Source organism: Bubalus kerabau, chromosome 17 (genome assembly GCF_029407905.1).
Source record: "Bubalus kerabau isolate K-KA32 ecotype Philippines breed swamp buffalo chromosome 17, PCC_UOA_SB_1v2, whole genome shotgun sequence".
Taxonomy (NCBI): Eukaryota; Metazoa; Chordata; class Mammalia; order Artiodactyla; family Bovidae; genus Bubalus; species Bubalus kerabau.
In genome coordinates, this window is record NC_073640.1 from 50,097,241 (window position 1) to 50,123,292 (window position 26,052).

The 26,052-nt window shown below is 36.2% G+C and overlaps 1 protein-coding gene across 14 annotated transcripts in view; it reads right to left on the reverse strand.

The window, feature by feature from the left end:
• Positions 1–503: 503 nt before the first annotated feature.
• The window catches only part of ZNF567 (zinc finger protein 567), a 120,208-nt gene continuing 94,659 nt past the window's right edge, over positions 504–26,052 (reverse strand). For 9 of the 14 annotated variants that reach the window (XM_055553292.1, XM_055553294.1, XM_055553282.1 and 6 more), the window contains 3 exons: positions 6,756–6,882; positions 6,412–6,498; positions 504–2,878 (listed from right to left, as the gene is read on the reverse strand). In XM_055553292.1, the coding sequence (XP_055409267.1) occupies positions 1,158–2,878; positions 6,412–6,498; positions 6,756–6,882 (1,935 nt within the window). In that variant the 3' untranslated portion in view covers positions 504–1,157. The other 5 variants (XM_055553285.1, XM_055553287.1, XM_055553286.1 and 2 more) reach the window with 3 other exon arrangements.

The window sequence follows — 26,052 nt, forward strand, 5'->3', positions numbered from 1 at the left end:
AAAACTCTTTAGATGAAAGGAAAATGATACCAAAGGAAAACTTGAAACTTCAAAAATAAGAGCTATAGAAATGGCAAATTGCTGAGTAAAAAATAAAATTGTTTTTTTCTTTTTATAAATATTTACTGTGCTAAAAAGCAAGGAGTATAACACTGTCTCATAAGGCTTGCAATGTATGTAGATATAATAAATATAATAATCATAATATAAAGAGGGGAGGCTAAAAAGACATATATGGTGGTAAGATTTCTAAATATAACATGAAGCACTAAAATGTAACTCAAAGTATACTGTGAATTACATATACTGTGTATATCGCAATACTCTCCAAAGTGAATCATCCCATGTTGAGAAAAGTTTGAGAGATCTCTGGCACTATCAACCATAACTGAAAACCCTTTATACATACCCTGGGATTAAATAATTTCAGTCTTTGAATAAAATCAACAGAAATACAAGCATACACACACACATACACCCACAGACAGACATATACAAGCATATTTACAGCCACGTTTTTATTACAACACAAAATTGTAAAAAAAATACAAATACCCATCAAGAGGCTTGATAAATAGCAGTATATTCTTAAAATGGAATAGTATACAGAATGTAAATGAATACACTACTGCCACATGCAATAATGTATGAATCTTTAAAACGTTGAGTGAAACAACACAAAAGAATTTCTAATGAATAACAAAATACATATATAGTTTGAATAAGTAAGAAAACTATTTCATGTTAAAAACCGGGAAGTGGTCAACTTTGGGGGTAGTAACAACTACATTTTATTCTGAAGAGTGCAATAAGAAGTTTATTTCATATTTTCTTCCTCTTATGGAGGGTGATGCTTATAACCATTTTGTATCTTGCCTCTGCATGTACTATATAAGCACTTAAAAAAATAAACTGAGTCAGAACTCAAAAACTTAGAAAATTAGCTTCATTGCTGATAAAAAGTTCAATATCAATGATCACACCCATTTCATATGCTAGTAAACATAGATAAATATTTATGTGGTACAGTACATTAAATTAATAATTATTATTACATTTGTGATTAAAATTACCTCATATATATGTTTAAGCATGCTTTAAAAAAACAAAGTTCTACAATAACTTAGAAAGGCTTCACAAAGAAATCACATCCTTTGTTACTGCATTTCCATGTTTTCTCCCTTGTGAGTTCTCTGATGGACAATAAGATTTCTCTTATAACTGAAGGACTTACCACATTCATTACAAATATAAGGTTTCTCCCCTGTGTGAGTTCTCTGATGTACAATGAGATTTGTCTTCTGGCGGAAGCACTTCCCACATTCATTACACTTGTATGGTTTCTCTCCTGTATGAGTTCTTTGATGATGAATGAGATATGATTTCCTGCTAAAGGCTTTCCCACACTGAGGGCATTCATAGGATTTCTGCCCTGTATGTATTTTCTGATGTACAGTGAGGGTTGCTTTCTGGCGAAAAGACTTTCCACATTCATTACAAATATAAGGTTTCTCTCCTGTATGGATTCTCTGATGTAAATTGAGATTTGTCTTCTGACTGAAGGATTTTCCACATTCATTACATTCATATGGTTTCTCTCCTGTGTGAGTTCTGTGATGATCAATGAGGTATGACTTCATTCTAAAAGCCTTCCCACAGTGAGGACATTCATAGGATTTTTCCCCTGTATGTGTTCTCTGATGTGCCACGAGGGTTGTCTTCTGGCGGAAGGATTTTCCACATTCATTACAAATATAAGGTTTCTCTTCATTATGAGTCTTCTCATGAAGAGCAAGGGTTGTCTTCTGGGAGAAGGATTTTCCACATTCATTACAAATATAGGGTTTTTCCCCTGTATGAGTTCTTTGATGTACAGTAAGGTTTGCCTTCTGATGAAAGGACTTTCCACATTCTTTACAAATATAGGGTTTTTCTCCTGTATGAATTCTCTGATGTAGGGAGAGTGTTGTCTTCTGGCGGAAAGACTTTCCACAGTCACTACACTCATATGGTTTCTCTCCTGTGTGAGTTCTCTGATGACGAATGAGGTGTGATTTCAATCTAAAGGCATTCCTACATTGTGGACATTCATATGATTTCTCCCCTGTATGTGTTCGCTGATGATCAGTGAGGGCTGTCTTTAGGCGGAAAGACTTACCACATTCATTACAAACAAAGGGTTTCTCTCCTGTGTGAGTTCTCTGATGATCAATGAGATAGGATTTCCTCCTAAATGAATTTCCACACTGATGACATTGATAGGGTTTTTCTTCTGTGTGAATTCCCTGATGCAGAATCAATACTGATTTCCTGCAAAAGGACTTCCCACATTCAGTGCATGTATGCTTTTTTTCAATATTGGTTGTTCTTCTTCTTTTATTATAATCAGATGTGTTTCCCCTTCTATAAGTTCTACTATGTGTAACTGAGCCTCCTCTTTTTAAAAAGGCTTTCTCACAGTCATTATATTCAAATGACTGTGCTGGAGTTTCCATCTTATGATATTGCATGATCGTTTCATTATGACTGATGGTCCTCCCACATTGATTATGAGATTTGACTCCAGAGTGAGCTGTCTCTGGTTTAGTATTGAGGAGTGATTTCCCATACCCATTACACTCACTAAGTCTCCTTCTTGTAGGACTTAGATTACTGATGATTAATTCTGAAACATTTTTTAAAATCTTTTCATGAGTGTCATATTCAGGAGGTAGCTTTTTTGAATTAATAAGGTTTTTACTCAAAGTAAGTGTCTTTTCACATGTACTACCATTCTCGTTAACCAGCTTTTTGTGGTTGATTAATATAACTGATCTAGAATATTTATCTTGCTGTTCCTTGAATTTCAATAAAAAGTCTTCTGCTTTCCAGTTTTCTTCTAGAAAAGAATATAATTAATAACAACTTGTGAATCTTACATATTTTCTATGAAAAGGAATTGTATATATATATGAGGCCAAAAAAGATCAAGGACAAACTATTCCTTGCCTGGGAAAAGACATGGAACCTAAATTAAACACTCTGCCTCAGTGTGGAAAAAGGTGAAAAATAAGTAATGAATGCTAGTAACATTTGCACTTTGTACCAGAACTTCATACAGAAAGTAAAACAAAGACAAGAAGCAGTAAAGAGAAGAGACACAAGAATAGTGGAAGAGGAATTCATGCTTGGATAGGTGGATTCAGAGGCAATGAACTGAATCTATGGCATTAAGATTTAAGTAGGATGAACAAGACAAATTAGTGGAAAAGCTAGTTCAGGGAAAATTTTAGAGGTAAGTGTTTGGAGGACACAGATTAGAGCTTTTAAATGTTCATCCCTAGATTGTCAGGTAAAATACTTCCAGTTGTCCCACCACCCCCATTCCACACAGCCACTGATAAATCTTTCCAAGCATTGATTATTTTCCTAGCATTTAGAAAAAAAAAATCCTATAGTCTACACTCTAATCCTCCATATAACTGGGAGTCATTTTTTTCTTGTGAGGGAAGTACAAAGAAAACACTCCCAACAGGAACTTTATTTTTATTAAAAACAAATGGGGTGTTTTTCGCCAAATTGTGCAGCATGCAGGATCTTAGTTCCCTGACCAGAGATTGAACTCATACCCTCTACAGTGGAAGCCCCGAGTCTTAACCACTGAATCACCAGGGAAGTCCCCCAACAGGAACTTTGAAACAAACTAGTGTTTTGTTTACTGGTGTATTCAGATTGCTATTTTTCTTTCAAAATTGCTCAATAAGAAAACACTCATGACAATTAATTATAACTATTCTTTTCAATTGCTAACTTAATTATTGAGGTTTAAAGAAAGAATCAAGTCTTTCTCTGATACAGTAACATTCTTAACTCCAGTTTTCCATATGTGGACCAGAAAGATTGCTCCCTGTGGTTCTAGATCACTCATTAACCTTAGCCTTTATTTCTCTTATAAATTTATAGTTATATTTGAGATCATCCATATCTAATGAAACAATGTTAAATCTAGGCTCAAAAGTCTGTTTCTTCCTGAGTCCATTGCCTCCAGTACTAACATAGAAGGAATTTCTCCTGTAAACAAAACTTTACATCACTTAAACTCACTTTATATATTCGAACAAGTTTTCAGGGTTGTCCACATATCTGAAAAATTTCACCCATAACAAGTAAAGCCTCATATTTATTGCTGTATATATACCTCACTTATTCCTAATCACATGCTTTACTTACATTCTTTTAATCAGCTGACTTTTTTCCTAGTCTTATTTCTAATCATATTTAGAGAATCTTCAAGAAAATGCTACCAGTCCATGATATCAAAACCCTTCACATATGCCCCACCATCAATTTAAGGATTGTTTCTTTATAACTTGAAAACAATTATAGTTTATAAAAATAATTCTAACAAATCTTTTTACAAGCTTACATTGTATCATAAATATTTCATTAAAAATGCAAACTTTGACAATAATCTTTTCTCATAATTCTTTATTGAAATTTTTTATTGGTTATTTTCTTTGTATTCTTCTGAGTTTACATTAACACTGCAGATCATAGATAGGTAGTGTCTGTTAGAATCCACCACTTCAATCAGATGTACAGAGCCATGACCTGAGCAAATACTTCTGAAAGGACTTATCAGTACATGCTTTGTGAATGGAGGACAAAGAGATCTCCCTTATATAGTTCCACAAACAGAAAAAAAGCAACTGACTACTTAACATGTATACTACACCAAAGAAAGTACAAAGGATATTATCTTTGAAAGAATGAATCCTTAAGTATAAACCATGTACAGTCAAGTATCAAATTATATAATCTTTAAGAGTTGTATGTGTTACAGTTATAAGCAACATGGGAATGAAGAAAAAGGAGAGGTGGATATGCTGGGGAGTAGTCAAGGAAGAGCAAGGATAAGAAATTGTGACTTCAAAGATACACATTATATGGAAGGGTGAACACAGTGAAAAGTACAGACATGATAAACCTTACATGTATAGAGGACATTTAGGAGACTAGATCAAGTGGAAATTAGCAAGAGTTTCCACAAAAGAGAAAAACTTGAAAAGACCACATGACAGCTTACTATGGTAGTCCTTGTATAAAGGAGAATTTCAATTTCATATAATTAACAAAAAGAAGTAGAGAACAAGTATCTTGTTAGGAAAGTAACAATATAAGTTGAAAAAATTAGGACAAAAATTATAGCAAAGCCAAACTGTAATTACAATTTCAAGACATGAAATACAGTAGCTGTCAATTTGTATGATATTTATGTAGAAGTGAGAAAACTACAGCGAAAAATAAAATATAGGAGGATGTAAATATATTTCACAGGCTTATAAGCACAAACTGTGAAGAGGTTCCCAAAAGATTATGACAGAGACAATCAAGCTGGTATCACAGCAGGAACAAAACAATCTGGAAATAGTTAGTGGGAAAGAATTTAGGAGCTAGGAAAGTTGGAATAGGTAAGACATCAGAGTGCAGAACTTATGAAGGACTAGAGTGAAGGTGGGAGAAATGTGCCAAGTATGTCAGTGCTAGAAGTATCTATATAAAACAAAGAGTTTAAGTTCTCAGAATGGATGATACTACTATAATTAAAAGGTAGATCTCTTGATTACAAATTAGAGAAAAAAGACTGAGAGTCTAGAGAAATAATATACATTAAAAAAAAAAAAAGATTTGTGTGACTATTATGTATAAGGCACTGTTCCAGGTAATGTGACCAGAGTGTAAAGAGAACAGACCAAGCTGGACATAATCACTGAGAGAATCAGGGTAAGAAAAAGTCAATGTTTTACCCAAATCAAGGGACAGTTTCAGGTAAGATGATCATCGATATACAATGAACCATGAAAACTTACTGGAAGAAAATAGTAACTATGGAATTATCTGTCTCGGTCAAGGCAAGAGAATTTTCAAATTAATAGCTAGACTTGTGGTGAGAATGGGAACTCAGAGTTAGCATAGCCAACAAATCTGAAATGATACTAAAGATATGGAGATAAAACAGAAAGCACCTGAGAAATATTAACGAAGAATTTTTTCTTTCTTAAAGATAGATAAGAATGCCTGAAAGAAACCTATACAATGGCTAGATGATAAGGGACTGAGAAAGCTAGAAAAGGACAGAAATGGATGAAAAGATCTAAAAGAAGGAAGGCTTACAGTACATTTTGATTAAGAGTGGCAGTTAGGCAATTAATTAGGCAAGTAAGAGTGGCAAGCAAATTAGGAAAGTCTATTATATAGGGTGAGTGGTATTTGAAAGTGTAATTTAAGATTTTTGCAGGCACAATGGTCATTTCAAAGGTTAGGATCGTTTAAAAGGACACTACCAAAACATTTCACAGGTGTTGCCCACCACACAATCACTTTAAATTTATTTTTCACTAGATCTCATCTGCCTGAGAGTCAGAAACTCACCTAAGCAGGTATGACCTTTAAATGATGTCCATGGTTCTTCTCCTCGTTCCAATTTGAGGATCACATCAGGCTTGGTCATGTGACACCCTGATTAAGGGAAGATTTGGATTAAGTTGCTTAGATGTTAATACATTTGAAAAATCAGTAAGTTGAATTTCCATTCTGCAGAGTAAGATACTCCTTTGTGTAAGAGTAAACTTAACACCTTGTACTAAGCAAGTGAAGACACAATTATCCTTTGTGTCAACCAAAAAGAATTCATCCCTGAAATCCAAGATCACATGTATTTTAGGCACTCTGAAAGGAAATGCATGCTACTGAAAGTTTCAAAGAATTTTTCTTACCTACAGAAATGAGATGGCAATAGTTTTCCAACATTACATCCATGTAGAGTGTCTTCTGAGCAGGATCCAGGTGCTGCCACTCCTCCTGACTGAAGTCCACAGTCACATCTTTGAATGACACTGATCCCTATAATGGTTTGGAACTGTGATCAGAAAATTGACCAGAAATAGGGGACTAGATTTTTATTTTATAACTTATTTTATCTTTTGGCTGTCCTATATAGCATGTGGGATCTCAGGTCCCCACCCAGGGACTGAACTGGTGCTCCCTGCAGTGAAAGCACAGAGTCTTAACCACTGGACTGCCAGGGAAGTCCTTGGGGACTAGTTTTGATCCTGCTCCTTTCTGGCATTCATATGAAACTTGTAAAGAAAGCCTACCATTTTTCTTGTTTTGTGATTTAGATTGTAAGGGAAGCAACAACAACAAAAAATCAAAGTAGAAATACTTACCACCAAATTTACTTAATAACGCATTCTAAAAATGTATTGTGAAGTCACTTTGTAATCCCAAATTGCATTAGTTTACTGGGGTGCCAAGATATACAAAACACAGTCTCTGCTCACAAGAAGTTACAGCTGCAAAGCATGCAACACATACTTTTAAGAAAGTATGTGTCAACGCAAATCTACAAGACTGGTGGTAAGGGTACTACAACAGAAGTATGTTACAGTGTATTACAAGGGCAGAACAATTTTTCAGGCTTCACCAATGAGGTAATTTTTTTTCTCCTTTGAGATTAATGTGTTATGCAGGAAGAATATGGTTTTAAAATGCATGGGCATGAATGGAGAGAGTATCCATCCCAAAGTCCACAGCTCTGCAGACAGAAAACCAGTTTACTTCCTCAAAGGTGACAGAGGACAGAATTGAGGACTGGTAGATGAGCTGAAGATTTAGCGACATTTATCTAGAGGTGAGAAAACTACAGGAAGAATGAGACTCCAAATCGGAGTATAAATTTTGCCAGAACTCTAGTTTGATAGTCAAACTAAGCAATTGTTAAGAGAGATCAAAGGAGACTTAGGAAAAGGCAAACAGACATGAGAAAAGAGTTTTGAAAACCAGAAGTGTACCGAGTGAGATTCCGAGGTTTCTGCATTTTTGATTAACAGTATTACACAACCTGCTTGTAAGTTAAGCAGAACCTACAGCCTTAGTGGACTGAGGTGTCAGAAAGTTGGGGCTAACAAAGCAGCAGGAATTATAAAAGGGTGAAACACTAGAAGAAAGAGTACCACAGAAAGTAAGCCCTCAAATCTAAACATTAATATATACCAATTCTTTGAGAACTAAAAGTACATGAACATCACCCATCACGGGATCAGAGTGAAAAAAGCAGCAGGAGGAAGCTGAAGAGACCTAACTATCAGCTGCTTCACACTTGGGGTGGAGGTAAGAGGACAGGGAGGGCAGGGTTTGAAGCTTGATTCCAAGCAAGTTAATTGTCTACTAGAAGAAAAATAAACAAAAATCCTCAAAAAACAAGACATACAGAATTTGGATTACTACAACACATTATTCAAAAGATCCTGGTTTCTAGCAAAAATTACCAGATATGTAAACAGAAAAATAAGAGGGGGAATATAACCCATATTCAGAAAAAAATAGTTCATGGAAACTAATTCCTAGTGGGCCTAGATGTTGGATTTTGCAAAAAATAAAAAAAGGCTTCAAAATAGCTGTTCTAAATGTGTCCAACTGCTAACTGCTAAGTCACTTCAGTCGTGTCCGACTCTGTGCAACCCCAGAGACGGCAGCCCACCAGGCTCCCCTGTCCCTGGGATTTTCCATGCAAGAACACTGGAATGGGTTACCATTTCCTTCTCCAAAGAAGTAATGAAAAATCTGGCATGGAATCTTGAAACATAAACCGATAAAAAACATGAACTGAAAATTCTAGACCTACCAAGTATAATAAATGAAATGAAAATTTCACTATATAGGCTCAATAGCATAGGAAAAGGAACACACATTAACCTTGTAAATGCAGACATACTTTGGAGACATCGCAGTTTCAGTTCTAGACCACTACAATAATTATTGCAATAAAGCCAGTCACAAAAATTCTTTGTTTATGCACTGCTTATAAAAGTTACATGTAAATTATATTGTAGTCTATTAAGTGTACAATGGCATTATGTCTAAAAAACAATGTATATGCCTGTCTGAATTAAAAAATACTTAGATAAAATGTGTTGATCATCACTAGAGCTTTCTGTGAGTTGTAATCTTTTTGTAATAGTAACATCAAAGATCATTGACTACAGATGATAACAAATACAATAATAATGATAAAGTGAAATATTTCAGGAATAGCCATCTTGACAGAGACATGAGCAAATACTAAATACTGCTGGAAAAATGGCACCTATAGACATGCTCAACTCAGGATTGCTAAAATCCTTCAATTTGTAAAAATGAAATATCTGAAAAGTGAAATTTAAAAAAGCATAATAAAGTATGACTATATTGATCAACAGAAATTAAGCCATCTGAATAGAAAGGAAATGAAAAAGAAAAAAATAACGGATTCACAGAGATTTTTGGGTCAATTTCAAAGTAATGCAAGACAGATATAATTGGAGTCCCAGAGAAAGAGGAAAAAGAAAGGTCTGAAAAAATTTTAAGGAAATCATGGCATAACATACATAAAATAAGCAAAAACTTGACTTATACATTAAAAAAGCTTAATGAACCCCAAAAGAATAAAAACAAAAGAAAACTACACTCAGAAAATCCTAATCAAACTGCTAAAAGCCTAAGAGAACATCAACCAAGAATTCTGTACTCAGCAACATTACCTATTAAAAACAAAGGTGACATAAAGCTATATGAGCAGATAAAGTCTGAAAGAATTCATCACTAGCAAAACTGTACCAAAAATGGTAAAAAAAAAAAAAAAAAAAGGTCTTCAGGCTGAAGGTAAAAATGACACCAGATGATAAACAAGGTCTTTAGGAAAGAATGAAGAATTGGAGAAAAGTTTTATTAAAAAGACTATATTCATTTCCTTCCATTTTTTTTTTAAGTTTTTAGCCGCAATTGGTGAACATTTTTCTGCTGTTTTAGCATGAAAACAACTATGGAGAATTTATAAAATGAATGAGCAATATTGTGTTTCAATAAAACTTCATGTTTGGACACAGATTTAAATTTCAAAAACTTAAATAGGTCAGAAATATTCTGATTTTGTATTTTTTCCAACATTTAAAATAGAAGAACTATTCTTAACTCACAATCTGTACAAAAACACGTAGCAGACTGGATATAACCTAATGGCTGTAGACTCTTGGTTTAAAGCAAGCATTTTAACACCATTAATTACAAACAGAAATATCACATACATGGAGAACCAAAAAGCAAACCATGGAAGTCAGTAAATGAAAATACAATGTTGCAAGCTGATATATTTTACCTTAAGTAATTCAGCATTATCTCTAATAAATCATGATAAGTTAAAGATACTATACTATAGAAGCTGCATACTATAATCCCTAAAGAAACCACAAAAAACAGTGCAAGATGATGTAACTACAGATGCAACAGAGAAATGAAAATGAATAATGAAAATTCATTATTGTGTCAATATTGACTGACACAAAGTAAAACAGAATGTAGGAACAGATGCATAAAAACAGGTTAGGAGGAATCTTAAATGTGTTAAGAAGCCCAATCTGAAAAGGCTATAGAGAAAAGATAAAAAGATCAGTGGCTGCCACTATTACAGATTATAGAGAGGGAGGGATGAGTAGGCAGAGGACAGAGGATTTTTAGAGCAGTGAAATTAGTCTGTATAATATTATAATGGCAGATACATAACACTATATATTTGTCAATATCTATAGAATAAACAGCACCAAAAATGAACCCTAATATAAACTATGAACTTTGGATGACAATGATGTATCAGTGTAAGTCGCTGATTTTAACAACATACCACTCTGGTACAAGATACTAATATTAGGGAAGCCTATGCATTTGTCAGGGTAGGGAATAAATGGAAACTCACTGTACTTTCTACTTAATTTTTCTCTGAATGTAAAATCGCACTAAAATATAAAGTATATTTAAAAGATTTAAAATAAACAGGTCAAGTAATCAGAAAACAAAAAGCAAAATAGCAGCCCTGACTCCAACTTTAGAACTAAACACTCCCACGTGGCTTGTGGGATCTTAGTTCCCTAACGAGGGATTGAATGCCTGCCCCCTGCATTGGAAGCATGGAGTCTTAACCACTGGACTGCCAGGGGAGTCCCAAGACTGAGATTATAAAAAATGTATAAAAAAGCAGGACTCATAATATATTTCCTGGTGGCTCAGACGGTAAAGCGTCTGCCTACAATGCGGGAGACCTGGGTTTGATCCCTGAGTTGGGAGGATCCCCTGGAGAAGGCAATGGCATCCCACTCCAGTACTCTTGCCTGGAAAATCCCATGGACGGAGGAGCCTGGTGGGCTGCAGTCCATGGGGTCACTAAGAGTCGGACACAACTGAGCAACTTCACTTTCACTTTTCACTTTCATGCATTGGAGAAGGAAATGGCAACCCACTCCAGTGTTCTTGCCTGGAGAATCCCAGGGACGGGGGAGCCTGGTGGGAGGCCATCTATGGGATCACACAGAGTTGGACACGACTGAGCAACTTCACTTTCACTTTATATTAGGAAACAAGAAAGATTTAATATCAATAATTTAAACTTTTATCTTAAGTAGCTTTAAAAAAGAATATGCTAAACTCAAAGCAAGTAAAGGAAATAGTTTGGAAAAAAGGAAAAATCAGTAAAATAGGAAATAAATAAGGAACAGGGGGAAAAAAAAAATCAATGAAACGAAAAGCCAGATACTTCAAAGTAGCATTAAAATGTAAAACCTCTAGGGACTTCCCTGGTGGTCCAGTGGTTAAGAATCCACCTTCCAATCCAGGGAACATGGGTTCCATCCCTGGTCAGGGAACTAAGACCTGCATGCCATGGGGCAACTAAGTTGGTGTGTCACAACTATTAATAGAGAAGCCCATGCAGCAATAAAGACCTGAAACAGCACCAAGCACAGACCCCCGCCCCTCACAAATAAAGGTAAAACACTAGTTAGACATTTAAGAAGTAAAGAGGGATGCCGCATATGGCCACTATCGGATCCAGCAGATATTAAACAGAACAAAGAGATTACAGCATAAACAAATTAAAGGCAATAAATTAGACAGTGTAGATGAAATGGACAAATATTTTCACTTAAAAACATGATACCAAAGAAAAAAAAAAACTGAAAACCCTTAACTATTAAAGATACTGAGTTTGCAATTCAAGAAGTTCCCACAAAGATTTTTCCAGGTCCAGAAGACTTCAAGATAAGTCCTGTAAAACATTAAAGAGTTAATGATAATACTACACTAACTTCTTCTTAAAAATAAAGGACTGAGGAATACTTCCCTATTCCTTTTATGAAGTGAATCTTGTACAGTTACCAAAACCAGAAAAAGGTAAGATTACAGACCAATAGCCTTGATGAATGCCAATTAAAAACCAAAAAATAAGAGTGAATTGTATAAAGGGATAATATAAAAAGCACATGATAACACATGAACAAGTAGTGCTTATCACTGGAATGCTAGATTGGTATAATACCTGACAATCAATAAATATAATCCTCATTATATCAGAATATAGTAGGAAAAGCCTATGGTCATTTCAAATGAAAAAAAAGCATTAGGCAAACTTTAACATCTGTTATACTTGTATTAAAAACTCTCAACTTTAGAAATAGAACTCCTCAACTTAATGAAATGCAACTACAAAAGATTTATACATAATATCATACTTATGGTTAAAGGTTGTTTTTCCCCTAAGATCAAGAGCAAGACAAGGATAGCTGCTCTCACCAGTTCTATTCAACACTGCAGACAATGAATAAAGAACGAAAAATTCAAGGCAAACAGATTGGAAAGGGCGAAGTTAAACTGCATTCACAGACATAACCAGATATGTAGAAAGTACAGGAAATAATAAGTGAATTTATCATGGTCACAGCATATTTATCTCAAAATATATTAAAAAAAATCAATTCTATTTTATATACTAACAACAAACAATTGAGAATGAAGTTAAAAAATAAAATTAAGAAAATATTTGTAAGACCTGTGCACTGGAAACTATAAAACACTGTTGAGAGAAATTTTAAAAGACCTAAGCAAACATGGAAATACACTAGGTCCATGGTTCAGAAGACTTACTACTGTTAACCTAACAATTATCTCCAACCAACTTATAAATCTTTGAAAACTTAATCACAATCCATTAGATTGTTTTATAGAGACTACCGCACAATTGTACTCATCTCACACACTAGTAAAGTAATGCTCAAAATTCTCCAAGCCAGGCTTCAACAATACATGAACCGTGAACTTCCAGATGTTCAAGCTGGTTTTAGAAAAGGCAGAGGAACCAGAGATCAAACTGCCAACATCCACTGGATCATCGAAAAAGCAAGAGAGTTCCAGAAAAACATCTATTTCTGTTTTATTGACTATGTCAAAGCCTTTGACTGTGTGGATCACAATAAACTGTGGAAAATTCTGAAAGAAATGGGAATACCAGACCACCTGACCTGCCTCTTGAGAAACCTATATGCAGGTCAGGAAGCAACAGTTAGAACTGGACATGGAACAACAGACTGGTTCCAAATAGGAAAGGGAGTACGTCAAGGCTGTATATTGTCACCCTGCTTATTTAACTTATACGCAGAGTACATCATGAGAAACGCCGGAAGAAGCACAAGCTGGAATCAAGATTGCCGGGAGAAATATCAAGAACCTCAGATATGCAGATGACACCACCCTTATGGCAGAAAGTAAAGAGGAACTCAAAAGCCTCTTGATGAAAGTGAAAGAGGAGAGTGAAAAAGTTGGCCTAAAGCTCAACATTCAGAAAACTAAGATCATGGCATGCGGTCCCATCACTTCATGGGAAATAGATGGGGAAACAGTGGAAACAGTGTCAGACGTTATTTTCTTGGGCTCCAAAATCACTGCAGATGGTGACTGCAGCCATGAAATTAAAAGACGCTTACTCCTTGGAAGAAAAGTTATGACCAACCTAGACATCATATCGAAAAGCAGAGACATTACTTTGCCAACAAAGGTCCGTCTAGTCAAGGCTATGGTTTTTCCAGTGGTCATGTATAGATGTGAGAGTTGGACTGTGAAGAAAGCTGAGCGCCAAAGAATTGATACTTTTGCACTGTGGTGTTGGAGAAGACTCCTTAGAGTCCCTTGACCTGCAAGGAGATCCAACCAGTCCATTCTAAAGGAGATCAGCCCTGGGATTTCTTTGGAAGGAATGATGTTAAAGCTGAAACTCCAGTACTTTGGCCACCTCATGTGAAGGGTTGATTCATTGGAAAAGACTCTGATGCTGGGAGGGGTTGGGGGCAGGAGGAAGAGGGGACGACAGAGGATGAGATGGCTGGATGGCATCACTGACTCGATGGACGTGAGTTTGAGTGAACTCCGGGAGATGGTGTTGGACAGGGAGGCCTGGCGTGCTGCGATTCATGGGGTCGCAAAGAGGCGGACACAACTGAGCGACTGAACTGAACTGAACTGATAGGTTGATTTGAAAATTTATAGGAAAATGTCAAATGCCTATTATACCTAAAATAATTTGGTAGGTTCACATTACCTGATACCTGGACTTAATATCCTAACTAAAACTGTTATCTTGGTGAAAGTATAAATACACCAATCAATTAAACAGACTATAAAAAACACCTACACACATGATCAACTGATTGTCAACAAAGGCTCCAATATAATTCAGTAGAAAAAGGATCTCTTTTCACAAAAGACTCTGGAAAAACTGGATATCCATTGAAAACAGAAAAAGGGAACTTAAACTCTTACCTTACAGAATGAAACTGACATGGATCACTCTTTTAAAATGAAAATCTAAAATGATAATACTTACATATTAAAGAATAAAATATGCTTAATGCTGGAGTATGCAAAGACTTCTGACTTTTGTAGTACACAAAAAGCAACAATCATAAAAATTTAAAACCTGATAAACTGGATTTTGTCAAAATTAAAAACTTCAGCTCTGAAAGACACCACTAAGAAAATTAAAAATCAAGTCATAGACTGGGAAAGATATTCCCAGTATTTCTATCTTACAAAAGATTTGTATTGAGAATGTATAAAGAACTCTCATAATACAGGAATAAGAAGACATCCAGATCAACTGGCAAAAGATCTAAACAAATCCAGAAGCTATATATCAAAGACAAATATGCGAAAAAAAAATACCCAACAATTTTAATTGTTAGGGAAACAAAAAATTTCAAAAGAATGAAATGCCAAAACACACCTGCTAGAATTAACTAATGGAGAAGGCAATGGCACCCCACTCCAGTACTCTTGCCTGGAAAATCCCATGGATGGAGGAACCTGGTAGGCTGTAAGTCCATGGGGTCGCAAAGAGTGGGACAAGACTGAGCAACTTCACTTTCACTTTTCACTTTCATGCATTGGAGAAGGAAATGGCAACCCACTCCAGTGTTCTTGCCTGCAGAATCCCAGGGACGGGGGAGCCTGGTGGGCTGCCGTCTATGGGGTCACACAGAGTTGAACACAACTGAAGTGACTTAGCCGTAGCAGCAGAATTAACTAAAATTAAACAGTGACCATACCAAGTGTTGGTGAAGATATGCAGCTATAATATAATAACTATCATAAATTGCTAGTGGGAAAGCAAAAGGGCACAACCACTTTGCTTAACAGTTTGCCAAGTTTTTTTTTTTTTATATAAATTTAAATATATATTTTTCACACAATTTACTGATTTCAAATCTAGGCAGGTTTTAGTCAACAGAAATGAAAATATAATCCACATATGAGCATATTACTGTAACAGTCAAAAAGTGAAAAAAAAAAAGTCTATCAAAAGTGAGGGTATAACTAAAAAATTGTGGTATATTCATATAATGGAACAACAGCAGTCAGCAATATAAGGAATGTTCTGATACACACAACATGAATTTCCAAAGAAAATTACATTGAGTTAAATAGGCTAATCCCCTAAAAAGCACATATTCTACTATGAAAGTCTAGAGGAGGCAAAACTAATTTACAGTGACAAAAGCAGGTATGATTAATAATACCTTAATAAAGGCCAATGGTGGCAGGAGAGCAACTGGTTGTAGGGGGCATGAAGGAACTTTTTGAAGTAATGGAAATTTTGTAAGCTTGACTGTTGTGGTAACTGAATAAATCTTTATACTTTTCTCAAAGTTCCTAAACTTGATCAACACTTAAAATGAGTTGCTTTTTATTCTATGTAGATTATACCTTAAAATTTTTTGATTTTAAAAAAAAGGTATGTTTGGGCTTCTCCTTCAAAAATGGAAGAGTAGCTCTTATTTCACATTTACTGTAGATAACAGCTCTAAACTCCAGAAAAATATAATCAACGCCTCAGTTTCCATGGGAGATGGATTTCAGGACCCCCTGCAGATACCAAAATCTCAAGATACTCAAGTCCCTTACATAAACTGTGTAGTTTATTTATATATAATCTATTTTATATTGTTCCATATACTTTAAATCACCTCGACTTACCATATGTAATACAATGTAAATGCTATGTAAATAGTTGCCACTGTCTAGCAATTTCAAGTTTTGCATTTTGGAACATTCTGGGATTTTTTTTTTTAACATTTTCAATCTGTGGTTGGTTGAATTTGTGCATGTGGAAGGGAAACCTCATGAATATGGAGTGCTGACTATAAAAAGCAACTATCTGAAGGCACTTAAAAGTTACCCAAACAAACAGAAACTGAAGGGAAGGTTTTATACTTGGGAGAAGAACGACAGGAGAACTGCCAATTCACACTACTTTCAGCCTAAACGCAGTCCCCAAGTAGACATCAAGTATGGCAAATAAAATCCAGGTGGAAATCCATGGTCCTACTGGCTTGAAGAAACAAAAGATAGAATTTAGGACAACAACAGTAATTGGAAAAGAAGTAGGGAAATCCTGAAGAAATGAAAGCGAGAGGCAGGAGTTGGGGGGAGCCCAAGGACACTGAACACACTTTATCCACACCTTTAGCTGATACCCCAGTTAGGCATTCATGGGTCAGAATTTGAGACCTCTGGTTAAATATAAAAGAAATCAAGCAGAGATTTGAGCTGCCACTAATCAGAGAGTCTGAAGTTTAAAGTTTGATTTCAGCCTACTTAACTGTCCAACAAAAACAAATCAACTTCTATGGAAATAGTTGATGGAGGAAATTCTCTTCTGCTGTAAACAATTAAAAAATTATAAAAAATATATTAAACGTATGTTTTTAAGCACTGGCTGACTGACAGCAGAGCACGGTGAGCTCTGAAAGGGAACAAAGTAAGCTTTGACTGCCCAGCTTATAGTCTGTAGGCAATTTCCAGGTCACAGCACAGGGAGGGAAAACACAGAGCCCAGCAGTCTTTCTGAGTGGAAGAAACAGAGATGGGAGTTTGAAGAGTCCAAGATGGCTAGAACTGCTAAGCAAAATACTGAAGAGGAGGGAGCAGCAGAGAGAGAGACAGAGAAAGAGGCCTCTCCAGACATATGTAGAGTGATACCCTTGAATCTACAGCTGAATATCAATCTCAAAATACATGGGCTTACCATCAACACAATGAAAGGGCAAGTTACAGAATGGGAAAGTTTCTGCAAATGACCAATAAAGGGTCCAAATTACAGGCTTCCCAGGTGGCACAGTGGTAAAGAATCCACCTGCCAATGCAGGAGACACAGGAGATGTAGCTTCAATCCCTGGGTCAGGAAGATCCCCTAGAGAAGGAAGTAGCAACCTGCTCTAATATTCTTGCCTAGAAAACTTCAAGGACAGAGGAGCCTGGTGGGCTATAGTCTATGGGGTCACAAAGAGTCAGACATGACTGAACACACATACATCCAAACTATTAATATATAAGCAGCTCATACGAACTCAATATTAAAATAAAACCCCAAATAACCCAAGTAAATAATGGGCAGAAGACTGAACAGACATTTTTCCAAAGAAAACACAGTGATGGCCAACAGGCATATGAAGATACTCAACATCACTAACATCGGAGAAATGCAAATCAAAACCATAATGAGATACCATCTCACACCTGTCAGAATGGCTATCATCAGAAAGACCACAGACTAACAAACACTGGCAAGGATGCGGAGAAAAAGGAACCCTTATAGTCTGCTGGTGGGAATGTAAACTGGTGCAGCCCCTGTGAAAAACAGTTGGAAGCTCTCAAAAAACTAAAACTAGAACTGTCACATGGCCTAGCAATTTCACTCCTGGGTAAAATGTAAAAGCACTAATTCAGAAAGACACATGCACCACCCCAATGTTCAGAGCATTATTTATATTGGCCAAGATGTGAAAGCCACCTAGGTCCCCATCAACAGATGAATGGATAAAGAAGACATAGTGAATAGCCACACACACACACACACACACACACAGAGGAATATTACTCAGCCATTAAAAAAAAGAATGAAATTTTGCCACCTGCAACAACCTGGATAGATTTGGAAAGCATTATATTTAGTGAAGCAAGTCAGAGAAATACAAATACTGTATGTCATCATGAATGTGTGGAATCTAAAAAATAAAACAAATGTATATAACAAAACAGAAACAAGACTTACAGACAGAGATAACTAGTGGATACCAGTGGGGAAAGGGAAGGAGGGAGGAGTAAGATAGGTATAGGAGATTAAGAGGCACAAACTACTAGGCATAAAATAAATAAGCTACCAGAATATACTTCATAGCACATGGAATACAGCCAATAAATGTAACAACTATAAATGGAGGTTAACCTTTAAAAACTGTGAATCACTATGTTGTACACCTGAAACGTATGTAATACTGTAAATCAGCTGAAAAAAATAAAGAAAAGGTGGGAGATGCTCCAGGTTCAAAAGTATTTAGGATATTCCCAAAAAATTAAAATTAAAAATAAATACTAATCATAAGAATGCCAGAATGGCTATAATAGTATCAAACAGAATAGATTTTAGAAAAAAGAATATTATCAGGGATTAAGAAAGGCACTTTATTTTAACTTATTTATTTATTTTCTGGCTGCACTGTGTGGCATGTGAGATCTTAGTTCCCCTACCAGGGACTGAACCCATGCCCCCTACAGAGGAAGCATGGAGTCTTAGCTACTAGGTCACCAGGGAAGTCCCAAGTAAGGCATTTTATAATGACAGAGGACATCAATTCATAAAAAGACAAAACAATCCTAAATATAAGTTCACCTAAAAACAGAACTTCAAAATATATTAAGTAAAACCTTACAGAACCGAAAGTTAAAATAGACACAATTATAGCCACATGAATCCTACATGTAGCTCAGTCAGTAAAGAATCTCCCTGCAATGCAGGAGACCTGGGTTCAATTCCTGGGTCAGGAAGATCCCCTGAAGAAGGAAATGAGAACCCACTGCAGTATTCTTGCCTGGAGAATGCCATGCGCAGAGGAGCCTGGCGGGCTACAGTCCACGGGGTCGCAAGAGTCAGACACGACTTAGCGACTAAATCACCAGCACTGTCCTGTCAGGAGCATGTGGTGTCTGCTTGTCCTGCTTCAGTGCTGCCAAGAGTGATCAGCAGTGTCATCCTATTCCATCCATTTAAAAAAGCTCAGTCAGCCTTTCCATTAATAGTTTTGGGCTTCCCTGGTGGCTCCGATGGTAAAGAATCTACCTGCAATGTGGGAGACCCAGGTTCGATCTCTGGGTTGGGGATATCCCCTGGAGAAGGGAACAGCTAACCACTCCAGTATTCTGGCCTGGAGAATTCCATGGACAGAGGAGGCTGGAGGGCTACAGTCCATGGGGTCACAAAGAGTTGGACACGACTGAGCGACTTTCACTTTCACAGCCACACTTGTAACTTAAGATTTGACTTCCTTTTCTGTCATGGGTATAACAGACTGAAAATCAATAAGGATATAGAAAACTTTACCATCATAATCAAGCAATTTGACTTGATTATTTACAGAATACACCATCCAACAATACTAGAATATACATCCTCTACAAGTACATATAGAACATTCATCAGATGGTACTATAATCTGTGGTACAAAATAAATTTATAAATTTAAGAATGAAATCATATACAGCATGTTTCCTGATTGTAACAAAATTAAACTGGAAATCAATAGGAGAAAGCTACTTGGAAAATCCCCAAATATTTGAAAATTAAACAGACTTCCTCTAAACAAATGGGTCAAAAAGGAAAGCATGAGATAAATTAGAAAATATTTTCAAATGAATATAAATGAAAATACAACATGTCTAAATTTGTTAGAGGGAAATTTAGAGCATTTCCTATGGGGAAAAAAAAGTCCAATATCAATGATATAACCTTCCATGTAAAAATAAGAGGTAATTAAATCCAAAGTAATGAAAAGGAAAGGAAATACAAAGTGTAAGAGCAGAAATGAAGAAACAGGAAACAGAAAAACAGGAAATCAATGAAACCAAAGGTTGTTGCTTTGAAAAAAATCAGCAAAATTGATAAATCTCTAGTTAACTGATCAAGGAAAAAACTAAAAGTCAAAAATAATCAACAACAGAATGAAAGAGCAGCACCATTACAGACTACATAAACATCAAAAGGATAAAAAGAGTAGATTTTTGAACAACTTTGTGCCGATAAATTTTATAACTTGGATGAAATGGACAAATTGCTTAAAAGACATAAATTATAAAAGCTCACTGAAGAGAAAAAAATTGACAGCATGAAAGTCAAAGTGTTAGTCGTTCAGTTGTGTCCAACTCTTTGCAGCACCATGGACTATAGTATGCCAGGCTCCTCTGTCCATGGAATTCTCCAGCCAAGAATACTGAAGTGAGTTGCCATTCCCTTCTCCAGTGGATCTTCCCTGCTCAGGGACTGAACTCAGGTCTCCTGCGTTGCTGGCAGCTTCTTTACTGTCTGAGCCACAAGGGAAGCCTGAATAGCATTAATAGCCACAATTCTATTAAGGAAATTGAACTGCTAGTAAAAAATCTTCCCAAAAACAAATCTTGAGGCTCAGATGGCTTCACTGGTGAATTCTAACAAACATTACGGAAGAAATTATTACGGAAGAAATAATAACAATTCTACACAAATTCTTTGAGAAAATAAAAGGAGAGTATAGTTCTCAACTCATTCTGTAAGTTAGCATTACCTTCATACCAAAACTAGACAACAACATTACAAGAAAAACTACAGACCAAATTATTTATGAACCACAGACAAAACAATCCTTAACAGTGTGTTAGTAAATTCACCAAGCAATATGTGAAAAATGAATATATGAATCTATCATGACCAAGTGGGGTTTATCCTAGGGATAAGCTGGTTTAGCACTTCAAAAATCAATCAATATAACTCATCATGTTAATTTTAAAAGGGGGAAAACCACATAATACATAAAAAACAACAGAAGCATAAAAACTTTTAACAAAATTCAACATTCATTTGTGATAAAAATGATCACTAATCAAGAATTTCTTCAACCTGATAAATCTGATAAAGAGCATTTATGTAAAACCAATCACCAGTGTTACACTTAGTCAAAAACTACATGCCTTTCCCCTTAGTCAGGAATAAGGCAAAAATATCTGTTCTCATTACTTATATCAACACTGCACTGAAAGTTCTAGACAGTGTAGTAAAGCCAAACAGAAATAAAAGGAATATAGATTGGAAAGCAAAGATGGACAACAGTAATATTACACATCTGACATGATTATGTGTGAAGAAAATCCTAAAGAATCTACTAAAAAATTACTAGAATAGGTTTAGAGAGAAGGTAAGTTAATAAACAAAAATGAAATTGCATTTTCATATACTAATCAACTGCATTTTAGCAATAAACAATGGGAATTTGAAATAAAAATAACAGTATTTACAACAACATAAAAACATCTCAGTATTAATACAACAAACATTTGCAAGACTGGTACACTGCAAACAACAAAACATTATGGTTACCCACTCCAGTATTCTGGTCTGGAGAATTTCACAGATTACAGTCCATGGGGTCACAAAGAGTCAGACACGACTGAGTGACTTTCCCTTCCTTTCTGTTTGGAATGTGAAAAAGCTCTGGAAAGAGATACTGCTGATGGTTGAATACCTTTGCTCTCTTTCCAATCCTCCAAGTGTTTGCTCCAATGCTCACTTATGGATTTTTATGTTTCTTATACTTTTCTGTTTAACTGTGCGTGTGTGTGTGTGTGGTGAAACATATGTGACATAAAATTTTATCATTTTAATCATTTTTCAGTATATAATTCATTGCCATTAAGTACATTCACAATGTTATGTAACCATCACCAGTATCTACTGGAGTGGGTAGCCATTCCCTTCTCCAGGGGATCTTCCCAATCCAGGGACTGAACCCAGGTCTCCCACATTGCAGGTGGATTCTTTACCAGCTGAGCCACCAGGGAAGCCCAAACAAAAACTCTGTGCCAATAACATTGAACAGTTAACTCTTATCTTACAGTTTGCCTAGTATTAAACCCAAAGCACATTAGAAGAATGTTTAAGACAATCCATTATGAGAGAGGAAGATATTAAAATACACATTAACAGTTTAAATTCAAGGATCTCTTGAAGGATCAGAGGGGAGAAATAGAGGATTCTTGGTTTTTGTACAATCTGCCAAGCATAGCTCTCGTCTCAAAACCTCAAGACAGGACTTCTTGACACTTAACAGCAATCTGTCAATTCTACCCTCATCTTGACTGTTCCTTTTCTTTGCAAGACAGGTGCATGCTGTATTATGTGCTGTGCTGTCCTTAGCTGCTCACTCACATCCTACTCTTTGAGACCCTATGGACAGCAGAATGCCAGGCTCCTCTGTCCATGGGAATCCTCCAGGCAAGAATACTGGAGTGGGTTGCCATGCCCTCTTCCATGCAGTACTATATTCTATTTTAATTTGAAGAAATGCATTTTTGTTCTAGCACTGTTTCTGGGAGAAGACTGAGAAAAGATGTTGAATGATTACACCCACTTAATATGTGAACACTGGTTAAAATTAGAAGGAGCACTTGTGGAAGGTAAAAGCTTATCTGACCAATAGAACAAGTGGGTACTGCCTTCCTAAAGGGGAAGGCAAACAGGAGGATTTTAGTACAAGAAAAGCAAGTGCTCAAACAGTCTTTAAACAAACAAACAAAACTATTTCAGAAAAGGGAGAAGAATCATCATCTCACCTGAGCCATGGTTTTGAGATTTACAAGAGATGACCAGTCTTCCTTTGGACTCTTCTTTAGAAAAGGGGTGGTTCCTAAGAAGGCAAAACCAACACGAAAAGAAGCCACATTGACACCACATACGTCTTACGACTCAATTAAAATTGACTCTATTTTCTTTGCTTTGGTGCTAGTCCACTCTGTCCGCACAAATACAGGGGGATAATGAGCTAGACAAATATTATTTCATCCCCAAAGCTAGAGATATAGGATCTTGGGGCAAGAAGTTAGATTCTGGGCAAGCCACTCTCCTCTCTATTACCACTTTTCTCTCCGAAGCTGCCTACTAACTACTTCCAAGCTCTTCTCCATTAAGGCTCAACCTACATCATGACCAACAATACATGAAAATACCCGTCACCCCATACCCTGAGTACCACTGATACAAAGTTCTCGATGCTTGCCAAAGTATACATTGTGATTCTAGCTCTTATTTTTCTCATTATGAGAGAGGATAAGCTTCTAAAGTTTTTAAAAAAACCTCATCTTTTTAAAAAAAAAATAAAAGACAAGCCAGGCCGAATCAGGCCACCAACTCCCTAGTCTACAGTCACCACCAGCCCCTACAGACATTACCACAGTCCATCTTTAGTTTCCTGTCTGTGAAGGGTCTCACTTTTCTAATAACTAATAGACTAATAGTTAATAGTTTAGTTATTCAGTTTTCTAATAACTGTTTTCTGGATTGATATTAGATCTTTTTTAAAGGAAGGAAATTAATCCTGTAAATACCTAAAATAATTTTTATAGCTTTTCCTTATCATATACTTTATTTCCTTTACATATTTGAGTATATCTGGACTTCATATTTAGTTCCACTGATCTTTTCATTTAACTGCCAGGACTACTCTGCAGTTATTACAGTTTTAAAACACATTTTAGTATCAGGTAGGCCTACTTCCCACCTCCATTATTTTTCTTTAACCACTTCTGTCTTGTTCATTATCTCCTAACAATTTTGGAAAGTTTAAAAATTTTACTGAAATTTTACAGAAACTTCATGAAATGTCAGTTTTGACACTTACCATGTGTCTTCTGGTTCTTAAATCTTTAATTTTTGAGTCTGTTAGGAACATCAAATTTTTTTTACAAACATACAACCTTTGTATCTTGTATTTTGACAGCCACTTCCCATTGTTTTCTGATACACACACACGCACACACACACACACAGTCTATTGATTTGTTAATGTCTTTTCCAGCAAACCTGAGTTTTCTGTTGTCATTATTTTTAACAGGATGGTAACTAAGAAATTTTCCTACCTCAGTCTCAGCAGATGTCCCAAAGATGGTGAGCAAACAAGCTTTTAATTGTCCCTCATGCTATAATAAAGTCTTAAAAAGCAGCTGACTGTAAAGTTTTGCTGCCATTAATTTAACTCCGAGGAGGAAGAGGCTCCTTCAAGAGGCTAGAAGAGGCTAAGAAAAGGGAATGTCTCTTTAAGAGAGCAAATTATTTTTAGAACAGTTTTCTAGGGAGAAGAGAAATAGATGCTTCTTCCTCCCTTATAACAAACAAGAAGCTCCTTAGACCCTAATACTACTATAAATCAAAGTAGTGAGAGAATTTGGGGGAGAAATGTACATGCTTCCAGGATATGGGGGAGTGGAGTGGTGGTGACTAAGGGGACTAATTCTCATCTGAGCTCCAGATGGGGAATCCATGGATGATGGAGCATGCCTAGGTTGGCTTAGATACTGTTCAAGAGGACTGACAGGAGAGAACAAGACCTACAAGTAGGTGGGTCACTGCATGCCAAGAGAAGTATCTGGAGAAGTGGTTGTGCTCATAAAAAGGGAACTGTATCTGGAAGTTCCCAACAGTGGGGTCTCTCAGAAGGTAAGGTATTTGTTGTTGTTCAATCACTGAGTTGTGTCCGACTCTTTGGAACCCCTGGAACTGCAGCATACCAGGCTTCCCTGTCCTTCACTGTCTCCTGGAGTTCACTCAAACTCATGTCCATTGAGTTGGCCATGCCAAAGTAAGACATGACTTACACTATATTATAATGGTACCAGTCATGTTAGCCTGTTTTTGTTCTTGACTTATGATTTCTCTTTTTCAGCTCCCAATCCATTCCAGCTGAAGACTATCAACCTAGAAGGAATAAAGAGGGGACAAATAGAGGGATTAGAGAAGAAACTGACCACATTTTCCTTCACACAGCAGACTTCCAGCAGGAGGGAGCGTTTTTGCTTTTAAAACAAGTTTGAAGTACTGATTTCTACAGTGAACATTCTATTCAGCTAAATGAGGCTGATCTCGTGTTTAAATGTTCAGCATCTTTGTAAAGACTGAAGAAATTATTGAACCTTTATTGTCCAGGAATTCACCCAAATACAAACTTTGAGAGCAGCAGTTATGGGAGAAAGTTTTTTCTGTGCTCCCAACAGTGTTCTACTTATGTCAACATACTGGTCACTAGTCAATATGGGGTTTCCCAATACAAGACTGTACCACCTGAAAATTATTTTAATTTTAACTCCTCCTCTCCAATTAAAAAATACGTTTTTTTTTTTTTTTTTACTTGTCTATTTGCCAGAGTCAAATTTTACAGGCAATGGCCGATATGCTGACAATTTAAATAATACATAGTACTTACTAGTCTTGAATCTACTTTCTCAAGTGTTCCATCTCAGTCACACAATCAACCAGCCACATTCACAGTCACCGTGAATTGTGCACTTACTGGTGTGCACAAATACTTTAAAATGTGCAATATTCACTGTTGTATCACCCACTACACAATCCCAATCCCACAGCCACACGTCATGCATAAACTCATAGAGCTCATTACATACTTCTACGCAAAGTAGCAAAATTTTACTCACAAACCCCTTACTGTTGCCATTCCAAAGTTGCACAGCCTCAAACACAGACTCGCACCTAATTTAAAAATTAGACCACACAGAGACCCTCTGACTTTCATAAACAATAGGTTCCATAACGTCGCACAGAGTAACACAAGTCCACACATACACATA